Source organism: Netta rufina, assembly GCF_964035555.1.
Source record: "Netta rufina genome assembly, chromosome: 3".
NCBI classification, from domain to species: domain Eukaryota; kingdom Metazoa; phylum Chordata; class Aves; order Anseriformes; family Anatidae; genus Netta; species Netta rufina.
The window spans coordinates 38,578,942-38,599,148 of record NC_140125.1 but is presented as its reverse complement, the minus strand read 5'-3'; the positions used below and the strand labels follow the sequence as shown (position 1 = coordinate 38,599,148).

General features: G+C 45.9%; 1 protein-coding gene across 1 annotated transcript; it reads right to left on the bottom strand.

Moving 5' to 3' along the window:
• Positions 1-3,120: 3,120 nt before the first annotated feature.
• On the bottom strand, positions 3,121-15,788 carry CALM2 (calmodulin 2). The gene is made up of 6 exons (XM_084284588.1): positions 15,645-15,788; positions 11,510-11,540; positions 6,387-6,530; positions 6,203-6,309; positions 5,234-5,369; positions 3,121-4,003 (listed from the first exon to the last, which is right to left on the bottom strand). The coding sequence occupies exons 1-6, from the start codon at positions 15,645-15,647 to the stop codon at positions 3,975-3,977; spliced, it is 450 nt and encodes a 149-aa protein (XP_084140714.1). The 5' UTR covers positions 15,648-15,788; the 3' UTR covers positions 3,121-3,974.
• Between the last annotated feature and the right edge of the window lie 4,419 nt (positions 15,789-20,207).

Sequence of the window (20,207 nt, the reverse complement as noted above, 5' to 3'; positions counted from 1 at the left end):
ATCATCTGAGACTGGATTAGAATAAAATTAACTATCTATTAAGACAGACTTGATGGAAAAAAAAAACATTTTAAAATGCAGAATCTAAGGAATTTTTAAAGTTTGTGAGTGTTTTTTCAGCTCCTATTAGCAATGCCCTGCCATAGTAATTAATCCCAACCTATGGAAGCTCCCCTTATTTAACAAGCTGTTGGTAATTCAGTTTAACATAGATTCTCTCAGTAGGACTGAGCTACTGCCCAAGAAACAAATTATAGATGTCTTGCAGAAGTGACATACATAAAAATAAGCAGTCACTTTGCTATTTATTTTGTGGAGGTTTTTACCAAGCAGCCCCTGGAAGGAACCACAGCAGCACAGCAGATTCAGCTGCCTTACTCCTGCAGAGCCAAGCCTTCGGAAACCAGTGACTGCATTTGAGGCTAAATACCCAGTTTGCATTACCTCAATGGATTGATCAGCTGTGCTTCTGCATCATCATCTTCAACCTACTAAGCTATACTCTCCCTCAAATAGTTTCACTTACCTTATTAGCAGGCTTCACTTACTCTCTCCCTTACCTATTAGCTGTTATTATACCTATTATTGTTATTATACCTATTACCAGCTATGTCTTAGACTGCAAGCTCACTAGACCTACTATTCCTTGGCCACTGAGGCATTCCCCTCCCTCCCCCCAAAAAAATCCAGAGCCAGGTTATCAGGGAAGTATTTCCAGGACAGCTCCCAGCCTTCTCAGAGGCCCGAAGTACACAGCATCCTGATCAGCATGCTGATGTCTTCTCAGTGCTTCCAGCAAAGATAGCACACAGTGATCCTCCTACAAAAGCAGTAGAGGCACTGTGACTCCAGAGCCATTTAGATTGCAGTGGACCTCTTCAGATCACTTAGTCCAACACCCTGCTCCAGCAAGGTCAGCTGCAGCCACTTGTCCAGGACACTCACAGTTGAATTCCAGTCCTGCAGAGACTTTACCACCTCTCTGGATAACCCACACAAGCGTTGACCATCCTCACAGTAAAAAAAAAAAAAAAAGTCTATTCTGTTTAGATGGATTTTTTTTTTCTAAAATTGTGCTGACTGCCTCCTTCCCTGCCAGTAGGAACTAGTGAAAGCAATGTTGTCCCCAGCTTCACTCCCTCCAACAGGCACTTACACACATTAAGATGGCCCACCAAGCCTTCCCTCCTCACCCAGCTTGCAGAGCACCAGCTTTCACCCTCTCCTCTTGTTGAGGTCTCCAGCCCCACTGCCTTCGTGGCCCCATACTGGCCTTACTCCATGAACTTCCTCTTTCCTCTACCAGGGAGCCATGAAACAGTGCTCCAGATGTTAGCATGTATCACACCATACATTAAGGGAGCTGTCTTCAGGCAGATCCCCCCTCCCAGTTTCAAATAAAAGCAGCTCCACCAGGTGCTTTACTGCAGTGCTGTACCACAGAAGTTAGTTTCCACCACTTATTTTGTCTGTACCTCAGAAGACACGCTCCCCCCTTCTCCCTTCCGCAGAACGTACTGAGAAGCACTACAACCCCCATTCTGTTTACATCACTATGATGTAAACAGAACTATAAGGCTTACAATATTGACCTACAAACCAAGCATTTCATTTAGATATCAGAAAGACAATGACAAAGCACTAAATACCAAGCAGCTCAGCATGTAGAGGTTGCCTTTGAGCATTCCTCACCTATTTATCACATGAAAGGCAGTCACCTTGGCCAAGGCAATCTCCCAAAAATAAGACTCCCTATTTTTACTCTAATAATGCATGCTGAGTTGCAATAGAAGACTGTGGTTCAAAATAGTTCCGGGACTGCTAAAGTCAAGACACTGGACCAGCAAATGCAACATCTTGTTGGACCCTTCTTTGCACTCCTTACCTCTGGAAGAGGGGCTTCCAATAGTCCTGCAATACAGAGTCCCAGCTGGTAGTCCTGGTACCCTTTCAAACGAACTCTGTGCCAGTTACAAGGCAGCGTCCAGGCTGCTAGGCCGCAGGGCAAACACTGGATAAGTGTTTTTTCAAATCACTCGTTTTGTAGAAGGCAAACCCAAACTGCCATGATATTCAAACTCCGTGAACTTTGTGAATCCAGTTGTCAATGCACAAGAAACAATTCTAAGGAATTGTGATGCTGGCAGAACATTTTGACAAGCCTCATTGGAAAACCAGAGGTGCTTATAGTCCTTTGGAAGCAGGGCTTCTGGAAACTAGTAATCATGAACATTTGATCGAGTATTGCTACAACCAGGTTCATCTGCTGTCCTAAATCTGTATTTTCACCAAGTATAAATACCTCAAACATGATTAAAAGTTTTAAACATTAGGTAACTGCTTTGCTGGGACCAGTGAGAGTAACCAGATGCAGGGGCCAAGGCTTTGTTTAAAGACAGCCAGAATCCCCAGCTGAGATAATCACATAGCACATATAGAGCAATTTTTCATTCAGAGTACAGAGGCAAAATAGCACACAGCCTCTGGCATGCTTTCGAGGTCTTGGATTTGCCCTTAGTTAAAAAACACATTTGTTTTCCGTGTTAAAACTTTTTATTTTTAAGCTGTCAAAAAACTAGGGCTACAAGCACAATCATGCTCATTAGCAGGTCAGTAAGAGAAGGATTTCCTTACAAGCTTTGAGCTGACTGCATCCTGAAAGGCAGACTTGGACACAGCAGTTTCAGAAAGTCCAGGTGTGAGACTAAGTTACCCCAAGGTAGCAGCTGATAGGGAATAAACTCCAAAATAATTAAAAGAAAGCAAACAGGTTTAGTTGTCTGAACAAGGAATTTTAATTTTAGGTCAACTATTGAACTAGGTCAACATCCAGTTCACAATGTCTACAGATAGTGGGCATAGCCAGTCACTACGGTAAGTATATTGAAGCACCAAGCTCCACACAAGACTGTAAAATACATTTTAAACTACTAGTAAGAAAGCTTCTTCAAGTCAACAATACTAATAAAGGGCTGGAGTTTACGGTCTAAGTTTTCACCTTCCAAGCTATTTTAAGACAGCCAATCCATTGCATAAGCAAATCGAACTGCTACATACTGAAACAGAGCAGCAACTGTATTGAACAAATCCTGTAAATAATTCAAGGATACATTGAAACAGTATGGGTAAATTGTAATTTTTTATTGGAAAACAAATATACAACTTGGAATGGATTTGAGGCAAATCGTGCCAGAAGCAGATTTTTTTGAAAATAAGTGGCTAAACAAAGTTTAAAAAGCATAGTAACAAGAGGAGAAAATGTTTTCTGGTACAGGACCAGCAGTACAAAAAAATTGTGTACGAGTACCTGGATAATACACCCGTTTTGCATTAGTGCAACTTTAAAGTTTCATATTGTTGACTGTCAATCGTCCACAACGTTAAGACTCCACATTTCAACAACATGTTACTGGTATGGCCACAAACAAGTTACTATGAAGCAAGTTAGGAGAACAATTTTACAGTGCATTAGCCACATAAATGCTATTCACATGGTTTTGGCCTGCACAAGTATTCACCCTCCATCATCAACAGCAGAATCACCTCCTTTACTTACTGGAGAACTGGAGCCATTATCTTGCTTTAACTCAGGAATTGCTAATGCACGGTAAACCCTAACTTACTTTATGTAACTTGTTACATCAGTCATACCAAAGTCTTCTAAAGAAAGCTACTTCTTTAAACAACCCAGATGTTCCCTCATTCAACCAACTCCATCTAACCTTAGATGTGCAGAAGGGCTTAAATATCCAGAGTAAGCCACATGCAACATTTGTTACTTAGATCAATTTTCCAAAAATCAGAACAATGACAGTAAGATAAAGGAGAAAAACATGGAGGAATGGCCTTCTAATTACTATACATGCATATTCTTTTGACAGTAAGGGAAAAACCTTTTACAGATAAGTTACAAACAGAGAAAAGGCAAATAAACAATTTTGTACAAGAAATTTAACACATTCTGTACAATGTCTTCACTTCGCTGTCATCATTTGTACAAACTCTGTAAAAGGAAAGAGTTCATAAGAGTTATTCAGAGAAATCTGAATTGCAAGATCTGAAAAGTAACCTGCCCCACTAGTGCACTGATTGCTGTCTAAAAACTGTTTCCAGTCATATTCAAAAAGTATCCTGAAGACATCTCCCTTTTCTACCAGTCATGCCTAAGAACCTCCTTTTAATTAAAAAAATTAACAGTCAAAGGCATCTGCTTTAATCAGAAGTCAGTCTCATCACTGAACTGGCAAGGAGACTTCAAAATAAAACACTTCAGGGTCATCTCCCATCAGCCCAGACAGCCACTCTTAGATGCCTTGTCCCTAGGAGATCAGTACGTTCTGCTTAAGTCACAGTCAGCTAATTCAGGCAAGACATGACATCGGCTTGGATTTCAAGGCAGAATAGCTTAAGTCTTGCTAATTCACCTGACCACCTTTAAGCAGCCAAACCATTACTTATTCACAGCACATGGGGAGTTACTACACAGTATAACTTCACTTTTCTTGCTGAACCATGAATTTAGTTTGAAGACTTTGTGGTACCTGAAAACAAAAGCTACACCTACACCCTGGGAACAGTAAAGGGATTACCTGAAAACACCTTAGTTAATGTTTCTCAAGTTGTTTGGGAAGCTAAAATGAAAGCAAGCTTAGTTCTGAGCACCAAGCAAATTGTCTAACAGAACTCCTTCTGCCTGCATGACTTCATTTAAGTTTCAACACCATAAAATAAAAAGGTAGTGTTTGCAGCCAATTCCTGTGAACTTCATTTAAGGTTTTCTAAAGGTCTTGAAGTTCACGGGCATTTTAGAGGCATTTCTCATTTAATTATTAATTTTAAAAAGCATTAATGAAAGTGAGTGACTTGCTTCAGGTCAGTTAATACACTTCCCTGATTTGGTTCAGGATCAACATTCATTAATGAACAAAACATGTTAACAACTCAGCTAGCTTCCTTATTCTAATGGTTAATAACATCATTAGATTTAGAAAGTTGTTTCTTACACTGCACAGTTCAGTTACCTTAGGCACAAAAGCTAGCAATAACTCACTTAAACTTCAGTAGAGGTACACTATATACATACTAAAAGATGTTAGCTTAGAGAGCTAACAACTGCTGAGAGGATTTCCCTTGGGAACACTGCCCTGTTTAAGCCGGGCATTAACAATCAGGAACACTACAGTCACCAGCATGTAAGGTGCTACACAGTCACAATCTGTTAACAGCTCCTTACCTTCATAGTTTACTTGACCATCACCATCAATGTCTGCTTCCCTAATCATTTCATCAACTTCTTCATCTGTTAGCTTCTCTCCAAGATTTGTCATCACATGGCGAAGTTCTGCAGCACTAATGTAACCATTACCATCCTGCAAAGGAAAAAGATACAAGTCTATTCCAGTCTCCCTAAGGCCCAGTAACTTGAATAAAATATTTCAAAGCAAGTTTCAAAGTTAACAGTTTGAACCACATTTGCACAAGGCAAGCAAGAGCTGCAAGCAGATCTCCAGTAGGATTGTCCAGGATCTTAGAGACATTTTAGAAACAACTTACCCAGCACAGTCTACCTCAGCTGCCCTACCCTGAGACACATTCCCTTCTGTGACAGAACTACCTTCAGGTGACATACCAACCAACTCAATCATGAGACAATTTGGCTCAAGTATCTATTTCTTAGGACAGAAGTTGTTTTTCACCTGCTCCACGGAAGCTCAGCATAAAACCACAAGGCCTTCACAGGCCATGTTGACATATTCCATCCTACTTCAGACACCAGCTATCAAAATAGTGGATATGGACTCAAGACTGCTTTGCTCTTCCCCACACTACAAGGCACTTTCTGATTAAAAATGCACCTTGCTTAAGGAGCTGATTAACTGTAGGCACAGTAATTTACTTAGTAAAGACTATGTGAAAGATTTAAAGGATTACCACTTTTAAAAATTTAAACAATTCCCCTACCAGCCCTGTGCAAGTATTTTAGTATCCAAGCAAGTGAGATAACATAGCAGCTCACTACAATCACCCATCATGACACATTTGGCTTTCAGGCACAGTGCCACAGCACAGTGAACTTGAGCATGACTAGTTCACCTCTAAGTCATAAATAGCAGGACTAGAAATGTCCCTGGTTCAGAGGAAGCTCATTAGAAATCAGTCTGAGCTTTTCTAACAAAGATTTCTTAAGGGAAACATCTAGTACCTTGTCAAACACACGGAACGCTTCTCTAATTTCTTCTTCACTATCTGTATCTTTCATTTTTCTTGCCATCATTGTCAGAAACTCTGGAAAGTCAATTGTGCCATTGCCTGCAAGATAATTAGTATGTTAGAAAAACAGGTTTTTCAGTACTTTACTGAATAATTGCTTATTAGTAAAATCTTACCATCGGCATCTACTTCATTGATCATATCCTGTAACTCTGCTTCTGTGGGGTTTTGACCAAGTGATCTCATCACAGTCCCCAACTCCTTTGTAGTTATAGTACCATCACCATCCTTGTCAAATAGTGAAAAAGCTTCTTTGAATTCTGTACAACAACAAAAAGGAGTTAGTCCTTCCAGCTTTCAAACAAAGTTCACTTAATCATGCAAGAGACATTGGTGTTTATTATTCTAAGTTGAACTTATTCCATACTTATTAAAAAGGTTCATTTTTGAGCTCCATCTGCTAGAACTAACATCAACATGGAATCATCAGCAGCTGGGCAACGCACCAGTCCACTATAGGTCAAAATGTGGGGATTAAAGAGATGGAATATCATCCATTTCAGGAGTACTCAGATATTTCCTCCACCTGTCTTGAACCAGAATCCCTAATACAGAGCTGAAAGGAACACCTATCAAACCAGAATGACCCACATCCCTAGCAGGATGTGTTTCTTAGGAAAAAGTTGTAGAGATTACAGTTGAAGCTTGAAAGTGGTCCTCAGAATGCAAATACTGCAGCTTAATAGCACTTAGTGCTACTAACAGACTCGCCAGCAGAAGACTAATCCGACCAAATGAAAACCAGTTTTGTTTTAACTCACTTCTGCTGGACACGCAACTCTGAACTGTGTACTCTACTTGATGAGACAGTACCTAGAGGCAGTTTTAATGTCTGGCCATACTTGGCTAAAAAGGAGCTTTCTGCATCTCTCCATTTGACTTCTGCAGCTCTTCAGTCTGTAACTGTACACAGAGCAGCTCTCATAACCACTCGCTCAAGGGGAAGAGTCGCTGCTCGTACTGATTTCCAAAAAATTGCTCCGAAAATTGCTTCAAGCCCTACCATAACTTGGAACAACCTTCCTTAGAACTACTCAATAATAGTTGCAACACTGCTCAACTGTTTTACCTCTCAGTTCCCTACAATAGTTGTATTGTTGCCAGCAATATTAATACAAGCATAACATGTTTAATTGTCCAGTCCAAAAATGGAGCTGGTTTTAATCCATGCCATCTGTTTGTCTTTAGCTATGACCTTAAACTAGTTCACTAGTCTGAAGTTCATACAGAAATTACAGTTAAGCATGAAAAACCTCATCTATTCCCTTGTGCAGTTCAGAGCCCTTTACAGCATTCAGGACACCAGATCATGCTCTTGAATTTGTTAGCTAAAAAGCATTAGAAATACACCCAAGAATTAGTTCCTCAACACTGCCAAACAGCCAGCTTTCCAGATGGTAGGTTTCCCAGACCAGAGCTAGCCACCATGAAGTGCAGCATGAAGTCATATTTCATCCATTTCATGCTCTGAACCACTGGAGGTGAGGTATGAACTGGAAAATGTTGAAAATGCAGCTACAGAAGTATGCTTTTTACAGCTCTAATGCAGCTAACACCAGAGCCACAGCTGAGTCCCACCCAGGGAGGAAAAATTCTTATACATTTCACAGTTTTAAGTGTTCCTAAAGCCTACCCCTGCTGTTTAACACACATGAATCAGAGCCAGGATACCTCAAGGACCAGAGGCAACAGTTCTAATACTGTACTTTATAATCACAAAGCAGAAAGAGGCTTTTCCAAACAAGCAGCTACAACCTGTATGCACAGGAACCTGCAAATAGTCTTCAAGGCTAGTTCCAGTTAGCTTAAAGGCAACAAGTGACTCCGCTGGGCCTTAAGGTTTATATTAGAGCAGAAAAGGCTCTGAGGGTCAAGCTCAGTAGAAATAACTGGAGGCTGTCAACATTCAAAGAACCTCAAAAGATGAACTGTCTCCAGTAAGAGTCAGGTACTCAAAATAATTAGTCATAACTTCATGCTTAGCATGGGTTAACTACCACTGTAACCCAACATGAAGCAGGCTGTACAGTACTACAGCAACTGCTTAAAAATGCAGTATTTAATTTTATGCAAAAATACTTGATTTCTAAAACAAAGGCCATAGAGCAATATATTCTGAATGGAAGACCCACTCAAAGGACAATTTTACCTTTCTTTTACTCAAATATGAGAAAGGCTGAGAAAATCAGTTATAAATCACACACAAAGAAGGTTAATCAAGGATCAGCAGCATATTCCTGTTTGAGATGCTGCATCAAGTTAGGGATATAATTAAGTCTAACAACTTCTAGGAACCACCTCCAATAATTAGAACATTGGTACCACAAACACAGCAGACAATTCACAATGGAACAAGAAAACCTTAGCAGAGTTTGGAGTGAAAGCATCTACAAAATATTTACATTTTGTGACTGACTCAACTCTGCTCCTGCAACATGCAACACTTCTGAAATCCCATCTTGATCCCATGCAGTAAGGCAAATCCTCCTATTCAACACTGCTTCAGATCAAACTAAAGGAGAATTCTCCTGTACTGTAGGTATGGCTAATCCATCCAAAACCTGATGATGGTGAGTGGTTCTACTGGCACCTTCGGGCCACCTGCATGTTCTGAACCTTCCCCTTCTGAAAAGGGGAAGACTACTTCCACACCCTACTAAAGAAAGGCTAATCCCACAGCACTAGCTCAAGCTGTTCTCTCCAACAACAGCTTCAGAGGCATCTCAGCACCACAGCACCCTCCCAAATGGAGCAGCAGGCTTCATTCACTGAGTTACAATCACTACTCCCACACTCCAACAGCTTTGACAGCTATGCCTGAGCTTTAACAGGAGAACATCAATTGTTCCCTTCAAATCCACCAGCAGCTCATGACTTAAACATGACTATTTTTACTGTGAAAGAAGTTCTAAATAGCTGTTGTGGTCAGATCCCCAGCAGAGAACCAGAGCACACTAAGGAACAAGGCATACCAGAACACCCCACGTAGGCCTGCTTGTTCAGAATCTATTTCAAGACCTCTGAGGTCTGATGGAAACAAGAACAGCTCACTACACCAGTTGCTCTGGGACAAAAGCATCTTTAGGCTTTCCTGACCACTAACACCAAATAGTTCTGACCTATTTACCTCACTTAATGCAAATCTTAACCAAAGGGATACCCATTCACATGGCTATTGAAGTTCTTCCTGAATTAAATTACAACTACCACTCACATTCTGCACCTACTCAACTTGCAACGTCGGTCTTTCACATGAAAATGAGTCCAGCAAGTTTTTCACCCCTTTTCAGCCCTGTATGACCAAGGATTTCCAAAGTTTTCACAGCAGAAAGTAAAAAAACATCTGGAATCTTGAATTGCATTCTGATATGTCAGAGCAGGTAAGCTTTAAAAACATAGGACAGGTGTCTGCTTTAAGTAGAAGAACAAAGTAATTAAGAAATGGAACACTGTCTCTACCTTTAGTACCAATTTCCTAAGCCCACCTTCAAATCAAAAGCAAGATGCTTCAGATAAACTGGAATGGACTAGCAGGGGCTCAAGACTATTACTCAGCTACAATTCTTGTCCAATATCCAGCCTGTACCCTCTCAGTCTTCCCATGCAAGGCCCTGGCCTTTAAGCAGTCTGCTTAGTTTTGCTGTTGGACACCTGCAACTCTTCCTAACCACTACTAGGGATAGTTCCTTCAGAGCAGCAGTGGGCTCACATCAGGTTATGGTTTGCTCGCAGACATTTGCTTCATGAAATACCACAGCTGAACTCAAAGTGCCAGGCCAATATTCTTTCCAGAAAGGAAAAAACCCTCTACTCCAGTATGACAAGCTTATTAATACTCCCTTTTGGCTCTGAGCACTACTCTCCTATCATCACTGAATAGCTAACATTTGCACTAATCCTGAGGTAGCGTTAGGAGTAAGCCTCCTGTTTATATTCCATAATCAGCTAGATCAAATACAGCCTCAACAGTTGGACTGAAACAATGACCCATTATTGAAAAGGCAGCAGTGACAATTGATAAAACCAGCCCCAACTGATCACAAAATCCTTAAGATATGCAGGCCACTAACAAAAAAACCTCCAGTTGAACTAGATTTGGCTTCTGCTTACACGACAGTACCATGGCAACATATAAATAGACTAAGGACTTTCCACAAAGCCACCATTAGTCTCTTAGGAGTTAAAGCAAGCTTCTGAAGTTGAAGTAAGAGCTACGGAAGAATGGTCTTACACTTTGAATTTGGCAATTACAATAAAAAACAAACTGCTCATTACAACACTTGTATTTAGCATCTTCAAGAGCTACACCCTAGTTAAATAGCAACACCTCTTAGAGGCTGTTATTTGCATGCTTGATTTGCTGCCATTAGATCAGCTGAATCCTAACACCCTCTAAACTCACTTCACATGACAGCTAGGCACACAGCCTTCCGAACATTAACATTATACGCTCATTAGATCAGAAAACCCTAAGTTGTAAAGTGTTCATGGCAAGGCCAAATCCTGCATTACCAATGTATTGCAGCTTTAAGCCACATCAATTACTCAGGTGGAAATCAATCTTCAGAGGGCAGTGACAGATGCTAGTTTGTGCAGCCTGCATGAGAAGGAGACACGATAACCAGACATTTTAGCCACTACTAGATAGTTCTGTGCACAGAAACCACTGCGAGGGGCCAGGACCAAAACTGAGGAGTTGCATATTTGCTTGGGCATTTCAGAGCAAGCGCCAGGCCTTCAGAACAGTGAAAAGAACATTTATGTCCAGGCACACAAGGCAGTTCCAAATAGGGCATATCAACGGTTGTCATCAGGAAGCCAGTGTCTGCTGCTGTCATCTCAACAGCCAGTCTGAGGCACCTCCACTGACAGGAGACTGCAAACTAAATTAGTTTTGCCTTCTGCTAAAACAAATACTTCAGATTCCCAGTCTTCACCACAATTTTTCCCCCCCCCACGTTGTTTGTACTTTGACAGTTCTGTAGCCAAAGGAAAAAATAGAATCCTGAGTCTGCAATTGAAGTTCTAAGGATTATCTATTTTAGAGGGCAGAATTCCAAATTCATTGTATCCATGGTTGTTTTACAGAACAGAAGACTAAGATTTAGGCAACAAATCATTCCACAATACTTCCTCAGTATCTAAGAAAGCTAAATATCTTGCATAACATGGACTGTCACTGGATTAAGGGATGTGTCAGGTCAAGTAGGAGTACCAACACAGCATGCAAAAACCTCACCTGCAATCTGCTCTTCTGTCAGTTGATCAGCCTGCAAGAGAAGAGAACATCATCAGTTGTTGCAGAATTTCAGTGCAAAGATATGACTTGTATAGGCCTCTGAATCTGGTAGCTTTGCTTCAGGATTTACCTCTGACATTCCAAAATACTTCTAATGAACAGCGCAAAAATCATCATGATTGCTTGCCAAGAACTGGCAGCCTGTCCTCATTTCCTGACCCTGTAAATATCTGATGCACCCAAATAATGGATTTCCATCTATATTAAACAGCTACCCGAGCAACATTGGCAAACCGAAGGCCTGCAGATCCCTTCAAACCAGATTAAAGAACTCATTAACAACCAGACTATCAGTAGTAATACTTTCACTAAACACTTCACATCTCTATCCTGCAGCAGTAGCCCCCCAAATCCAAAGTTTAAGGTAGGTTCCAGTCCCTTCTCAGGGGAGACAATCCTGTAACTAGAGAAACTTCTAGAGAAGAAAGTAACCCCTCAATTAACACCAAGCTTCAGGTAGGTCCAAGACAATGCAGCAAAACCCGAGTCTACATAATTGGTACCAACAGCTTCTGCCCAATCTGGCAGTTTCAATCCAATTACAGTTTGAGGTCTCCATTTTTTTTTCCAAGCTTACCTACAGATTACAGTGATGTAAAATAGTTTACAGAATCACTAGAAAAACGTTCACTGCTATAAGGCTTAATATTTTTGCAACCGTAGTAGTTGGGTAAGTACCTGTTTATGCTTTTTGTTCCATCTTGGAACAGCTTTGCATGCACTCAATTTGACAGTTAAGAAACCTGTCTGCAAGAACAAATCCAGAAGAATTTCACTCCTGATAGAACACAAAGGTGTTTGAGAGCAGTGCAAACACCTTCCCTAAGTTTTCAAGTCAACTGATTTCTCAAACAAGGCCAGCATTGCTTCATTGGAGTTGCAGTAACAAGGCAACGTGTTTCTTCAAGGAAGCTCTCTCGAGCTCTTTGCCACACAGACCTCCACTGAAAAGTCAACCCTTCAAAACATGGGAAAAACACACTCACTGCCTCATTTTAACACCAGGTTTGTTCCTATTGTGACCATTTTATCAACAACACCTTATAGTTACTGCAATATCAAGAGCATCATTTTCAATCGCTACCTTTGCCTACAAAGGCTGCTCTACACACACATCCTTCTGCTAATGAAATAAAGACATATGCACTGTTATTTTTTTTTTTTTTACGAACTTTGATGTACATTTCTACATTAACCGAAAACTGGAAGGTACTAGCTTCTGTTATTCTTCCTATAAAGTTCAATTAGCTGCTTGAGCAACCACATGAGTTAAAATGCTTACAAAAAATACGCATACAATGCAGCAACAGCCCAAGATAAAGGCAGCGATAAGTAGTTTCTCAGACTGCCTGTGACTCATCTACTCCAAGAATCAAGATCATGCTCACGAGCAACTTCTGAAAGAGCAGTCAAGATGCATTTTGGCTATAGACTCCACTTGTTCCTGTTTCAGCAGCTGCAGAAGTACTCAATTTTTATGTTTTATTTTAAAATGATATAGTCAAGAACAGCAGCAGTGAGGCTGGTGAGAAAGCCATCGGTTCCTCATTAGGCTCCAAAACACATGCCTTCTGCTGGTCACTTAACAGAAGCCTAACAGATTGGTGCCTGGCTGGAGTGTATCATTAACACAGACAGACTCATTCCTTTGTGTGGTATTTACATTTTTATTGCTCAAGTGCAGAGAATTATGCGCTACATTTCCGTAGGATATTTTTATCCACCGAAAGCTGTAGATCAGATTTAAGTAGCAAGAACCTAGTTTATTTAGGTCAATACTTATGGGTTACCAAGTTGAGTCACATACTGTTTTATATAAACAGTTTTATATAAAGACATGACATTAAGCAGCGTTTAAGCTGTTAAGTGTTCCAAACTCTTCCAGAGCCTTAGAACTCCCTACAGCCACTAACCATGAATTTGGATAAGCTTTGTCACTACCTGCAGCAGGTACAGCAGCCGCCAAGAGCACCAGGCTTACTGGAAGCCACAGGTAGCCGGCAGTTGCAAGATAAGCTGGGAGGTGGGGCGAGGCTGAACAAACACCATCTGTGCTCCGCAGCGCCAGGCTCTGCAGAGAGCACTGCGCAACAGCAGCGAGAGGCGGGGCCGGCAGCGCGGCCCCGGCCCTCCCCGCACGCCGCCCGGCTGCGGCCTCGGCCCCGCGCAGGGTGCCCGGCTCCCGGCCCCTACGCGGGGCACCCGCGGTGGCTCGGCCCGGCCCCGGGGCTCGGGCTCTTAACGCGCTCCTTCCCGGGGAAGAGATCCACCTGCAAGCCGCCTCCTCCTCTGAGGGAAGGGGGGAAGCCGTCACAGCTTTCGCATCGCCTCCTCCGATCTGCACTGCAGCAGCTCCATTTTGCCTGCAGTACCTCCCACCTCCTATTCCGCCCAGGGCCTGACAAAGAGCCGGAGCTGCCATGGGAAGGTGGGGAGCTGCCGCGGGTGCAGCGGCTCCAGCATGCGCAGCCCCTAGAGGTGGTGCTGCATCGCAGTGCGAGCTGCCATGCAGCAACCGCTCCTGCGACCCTCGGCAGCTTCAAGCCTCACCACCACCCGACAGAGCTGGTAGCTAACCACACAACAGATACCACAGATCCCTGCCAAAACTGGGCATTTTTGGTATACTTAGCTGGTGTTAGGTCTGAATGAGCAGCTTTGTTCCAGCATTAACTGAATGAACACGAACTAGGAAGGCTAGCAGATAAGAGCTGAAATTATAACGCTTGAGCTTGCTCTAGGAGCAAAGTATCCTGCTTTATCTAGCATGTGCAGCATTGGACAACGTGTCCACAGGTTTAGCCAGTCTGGTCTGTCAAGACCAATACCCATGTAACCACATCCAGAGTGCCACTGCGCCTCCTGGACACACCCATGTCTAGATAGACCTTACTTGAAGATACTCCATTTTTGGTTCTCTACAGATGGCCACAACCAGTACGGCCTTTTGCTGCTAGATTCACCACTCTTTCCTTTACAGGCTTGCTGCTTGCATTCACAACTAAAGCAAAGGAACTAATTCAGGCTTCCATTCACCTAATTTATTTAATTTAAGCGGTTGAAAAAATGCATAAAGGGCTCATCTTTCATGTTACGCAGCAAGTCCATAACGATCCAATTCCTTAAAAGCACGTAATGAATGAAAAGAAGTCGATTCCACTACACTGCATCTTCTTTTAATGCAGAGATAGCAGTAAGTGGTCATCGGCATTGCTTTTGTGAACCGTTCTTTTCCTTGCATGTTTCAATATCCCCTTCTTTTAACGAAAAGCTAAGCCTGCACCGTTTATGCTACATGGGAAGGAATGCTCGAATTCCACCGCGTTTCAATTCGACAGAGAACATCGGAACCCTGAGCACACGTTCTGCTAGGCACACCAAACCCTGCTTGACCATGAAAACGCAGTGCCCAACAGGGGAAAACCAAAACCCATTTTTAAAAAAAAAAATACAATATATATTAAAAAAAATAAAAATCAAGCTTCCCTCGTTCCAGAGCAGCACGAGAGCGGCTGGGGTGCTCGGCGACAGCCCCGGCGGGGGCAGCTGCCGCAGCGAGGCTCCCTCCCTCCCTCCCTCCCCTCCCTCCCCTCAGCAGCAGCACGCCGCTGGCAGCCGCAGTGCGAGCGGGCGCGGCAGCCCGGCACGGCCGGAGCCGGGGGGCAGGAAGCGCCGAGGGCGCGGGGCCGCTGCCGCCGTGGCAGGCTCCGTGTGTGCCCTCCCCCCCCGGCCCCGGGTCCCCTCCCCGGACGGACCGTTAGCAGCCGTTGTGTCTCCCCCCCGCCCCCCCCCCCCACCCGCAGCCATGGCGCCCGAGCCGAGCGGCCGTTGAGCCGTTTGAATTTTGAATCCGCACCAACGCCCCGCGGCGGGAAGGGCACCCGGGGCGGGATGCGGCGGCCACCAGCGCTCCCCCCTCCTCCCCCCCGTCCCCTCACGGCACCCCGCGGCCGCCGACCCCCCCTCACCGTGACCCCCCCCCCACCGTTACCAGCCCCCCCCCAGCCCCACAGGCGGCCGGGCAGCGCCCCGCAGGACCCCGCAGCGCCCCCCCCCTCACCCCCCGCACGCTCACCATGGTGTCTCGGCCCGGCTGCGGGATGCGGAGGACGCGGAGGGCTGCACGGGGCGCACCAGCAAGCTGCCCGCTCGACGGCTCGCCTCACACTGAGCCCTGCCCGCCCGCCGCCCCTGCCTCATAAACCGCCTCACCGCCCGCCCGGATCGCTCCGCGCCGCTCCCTCTCCGCCGGGGGAAACGGCGCCGCGAAACGAGTCCCGGCTCCCCCCCGCGCTGCCCATGCGGGCCCTCCCGCACCCCCCTCGCCGCCTCCCCGCACCCCCGCGCTGCGCCCCGGGGAGTCGAGAAGGGACCGGGGAGGGGGGAGGGGGGGGAGCCCCGCTCGCCACAAGGCCGGGTGCGAAGGGAGGGGAAGGGGGGGGCTGAGGGACTACTTTTCCCGGCGGAGGAGGATTCTAGAAAAAAGCCGCGTCGCGCAGGGACTCCGCTGGGCGCGCGCTGATTGGCGGGTTCGTACCTGCAATGCGTCACTGGGACACGCGCAGCCTGGGCCAGCCGCCGCCTCCCCTCCCCCCGCCCGCAGTGCGCGGGGCACGGCCCGGCCTGAGGGGCAGCGCCGCCCGCCCGCTGCCCGCAGGGGGACGGGAGGGGACGGGACGGGGCTGGGCAGCACAGCACGGCCCGGCCCGGCCCGGCACAACCAGCACAGGGAGGGGTGGCGGAGGCCTCCCTGCCCTGCCCCTGCGCCTGAGGAGGGCAGGGGGCGGCCGCCCCCGAGGCAAAATGGCCGGTCCCAATGCGGGGTGCGGCGGGGCCAACGCAGCCCGGTGCTCAGCCTCACCGGTGCTCAAGCCTGACTCTGTGACCCGAGCCCAAACGCAAATTCCCCGTCGCCTTTTCACGCTGTGCAAGCAGCTCCCACGCAGTGCAGACGTCGCCGAGGTGGCACACGGTGCTTACGCTACGGCCCCCTGTACCCCACAGGCAGGGCAGCAGCTCCCGGGTGGCACAGACGCCTCGCTCCCCTGCCGTGGCAGCCCCCGAGGCCAGCAGGCCATATAAACGGGCTGCGCGTGAGGGGAGCTGGTGTGGGCAGACTCCTGGGGGAAAATTCGGTGATTTTTGCCCTCTGATTGTGAACTGCAATTCTCGGGCCTGCTCTCTGCGGAGCTGACCTGGTGCCCGCTGGATTGAGGAGCAAAGGAAACACAGGACAAGTCCTCCTTGCTGGCAGTGTGCGGGGACTCCTCCAACCCCAGCGCCTCTCAGCCTCTCCTCCTTACCTTATGGTCATTGAGAACATAGAAAACAACGTTATACTTCAACTTGGCCTCAAGTCTTGAAATCTGAAGTTGCTGTTTTGTGATCCTTTAGGTTTTCAGGCCTCCGTCCCGCTTAAACACACACGTTCGTAGCCTCAAAACCAAGCACATCCACACCATCATCCTTTCCAGCTCCAGTAACGCTTTTTTAAACGTGTAACACGCGCCTAGGTGAGGAAAATACTTTTCAGAGAAAGCAATAAATGCCCACATCATTGCCATGCACGCCTCCTCGTGCCTCTGCAACACAAAACAGCAGCAGTCAGTCCTCCCTCACCTGTGGCTAGCCCGTGCTCCATGCAAGCAGGTGAGGCATGAGGATGTCTTGCGGCAGTTTTCCTCCTCCCCGTGCCCCCCTGAAGGATTGCTCTGACGTTCCCAACGTCTTTGCAGTCCCAGAGGCATGAATCACTGCAGGCAAGTTCTTGACCAAAAAAATCATCACCCCCTCCCTCCCAGCTTTGGGATAAAAGCGGCATAGCAGCACTCCGGGTGCATGCATGTCGCACCATCAAATCTGGAGCAGCGCGTTCGTGAGCGCTGGCACGCCACATGGGCTGGTGCACCCGTGTGGAGCAAAACAGTCTTCTGTGGAGATCCTAGCATGGGTCCTGGGAAGGAAAAGGCCACGTGTGCGCCGTGCCATGCCAGATGGATTAAGCCCTGCCTTGGCACCGGTCCTTAACCCCATGGCAGTGGCTCAGGTACCAGGGCAGCCCAAGCCACGGTGGTGCTCGCATGCTTTGTGCGAACCACATCACAGTTTTTTATGCCTCGATCTCCACCATGTTTTGGAGAGGTGAACCATTGTACACCCGGCTTCACAGGCAGGCTACTTCAGTAACTCAAGGAATTGACTGAAATTAGGTGTTTCTGTACAATGGACCCCAAAAAATTTGCCCAAATGACTGTGGAAGGGATGTTTGAGACATTGTGTTGTCCGAGTCCTGCTCCTGCAGTCTGCTGCTGGCCATCTCAAGAGCACTGAGGCTATAGGAAACCTTAGGCCCGGGGCTTAAACAAAATGCAGGCTCTTTAATTGCAGCCTGAGGGTCTGCAGTGGAGCCAGGACTTGAATGCAAGTGTTTCACGTCCCGGAGATCCTGGCCACCATAGCATATTTTTTTTTCTGTATGTGTCCTTTAAACTATTGGATATCTGTAATGTATTAAATTATTCATAGTATTCAGTTATATTCAGTTTCCTTTAAAGGTTGAGGAAGTCATGAAGATAATCCTCTTTCTGCCGTATGTTTCCCGTGCCCTCTGGTTCCCCGATCTATTTCTCTCCCCTTTCCCTGTTCTTCTGTGTCTCCTGTTTTCCATCTGCATTTTCCCTCAGCAGCACCCATTTCCTGTGGGTTTCATCGCCACCCCCACCCCGACTCCATCTGTTGCAGAGATCAGCGATGAAGTTCACTTGCAATTACACTCGCAGGGAATTTCGCCAGCAGCCGCCGCGCGTGAAAGCGAACGCCCCGCTGCCAGGAGGGGCAGAGAGGAGAGGTCACCCCTCCACCCAGCAGCAGCCACGGGCAGGTAAAGCTGCAGCTTCCCAGCTCCTGGAGCCGCTGCCCTTCCTCGCAGAGCTGCAGCACAGCAGCCGGGCTGGCACCCCGTGGGTCCGCGTGTGCCACGGGAGGCTCGGAAATGCAGCAGCGGGCTGGGTACAGCTGCAGGCTGCCGGGTGGACACCTCCGGCACAGCAGCCACGCAGCCGGCTGTCACAATGGCCCGGTGTAGTGGGACTTGTTAGTGTGATAATTTCTCGCTCTGGTATGTAATCTAATAGATTTGTCAATGTTTGTGTGTGCTCTGCATTATTATTTTTTTTTTTCCACGCAGAAATACTGCCTTATGTAAGTCCAGTTCCAGGATCGGAGCAACAAATTACAAAAGCAATTTGAGGTAGGAGACTAGGTGAGCTGTATGTGCCAGCAACGTTCACGGGTACTTTATGTAGCATATTTAATACTGTGTAAACTCAATTTATTCTCTAGTTTTAATGATGCTTTAATGGACTCCGTGGATTGATGTACGCAGAGCACTGTGCAATGGTATAAATCGCTACAGCTGCCTCCTCAAATTCTGCTATGTCATTTCTATGTAGACCATAGTAATAAGTTGAACAACCTAATTAGAAATTAATTGCAATTTTTAAAAGTGAATTTCTCGGGTAAGAAGAAGAAGGTTCTCCGCTGGTAGCGGGTATTTAAACTTAGCATTTATCTACCTGCTGCACATAGAGGGAAAATAGCGTATGGCTGATTTTGTGTAGCAGGTCCAATTTTATTTCAGTTTTGTTTGTAGCAGAGAACCTGCCACCCTGAGAAAGGGCCTCATCTCCAGTCCCAACTTTAAATCACACAGCCAGTGCCGCAGGGATGAAACTAAGGAGCAAATCGATATTTAGCCACTCAGATGTGCTTGGAAGGCCCGTCCAGCCCTCAGCAAGGAAGAACTTCCGTGCTGTGTTCAAAATTTCAAGGTGTTGAATGAGAAGTCCTTCTTCACGGTACCCTGACAGCAAATATTGATCCAACAACCCAGAGTGCAGAGAATTTGCAGGAACTGGGGTGCCTGCTTATCCAGCTAGCCGCACCTCACCTGGACGGTAGTAGCTGTTAGGAAAAAATACAGGTCTGTTGACAGCATTAAATGGAAACCACCGCCTCTGATACAAACATATTATAGGGGAACAGGGCCAGGGATGCCTCCCAACTCCTCAGTTTCAGTAGGACGTGCATAGATTAGAGCACTACATTTAATCTCCAGATGTTCTGAGTCCCAAAGAGAAGGGAATGTGTCAAATGCATTCAGAATATTATGTTGTATAGCAGTGTCAATGTTGAAGGCAATGCAGACATATCCGAATTAGAGTTTAAGCGACTCGGATATAGATAGCAAGGCAGCTCTAGCAGCGTGGTGCTTTAACATGAACCATCAGAGCCCCTCGAGAAGCCATTCAGTTTTGCAGTTAGCGGATACAGAGCTCTGCTGTTGGAATTACATGGCTCCCAACTCGAGGCTGGATGTCATCTTAAAGCTGATTTAGGTGACCTACAGCTGAGTCTTTAACTGGACTGTAACCAAGCACTGAAAGGAAACAAGACAGGAGAGTCCAAAAATGTATGTGGGCGCACTCACACAAAACTGAGGGATGCTGGAGGTCAGTGTGAGACCTAGTCATAGGCTTTAGGCTAGGAGAAAGGGTAGAAAGCTGGTGAGCCTCACAGTCTCTCTTTCCCTCTCTCTCTCTGTGAAACAGATAAACAGCTGCTTCCATTTTATGAGGGT

What these genes read in the sequence shown, in the direction of transcription:
- CALM2 (XM_084284588.1), bottom strand. An exon ending in CGTTCCGTGTGTTTGACAAG is followed by an intron (nt 5,370 to 6,202) that starts GTACTAGATGTT and finishes TTTCCTTTGCAG; the next exon opens with GATGGTAATGGTTACATTAG. An exon ending in TGGTCAAGTAAACTATGAAG is followed by an intron (nt 4,004 to 5,233) that starts GTAAGGAGCTGT and finishes TTCCTTTTACAG; the next exon opens with AGTTTGTACAAATGATGACA.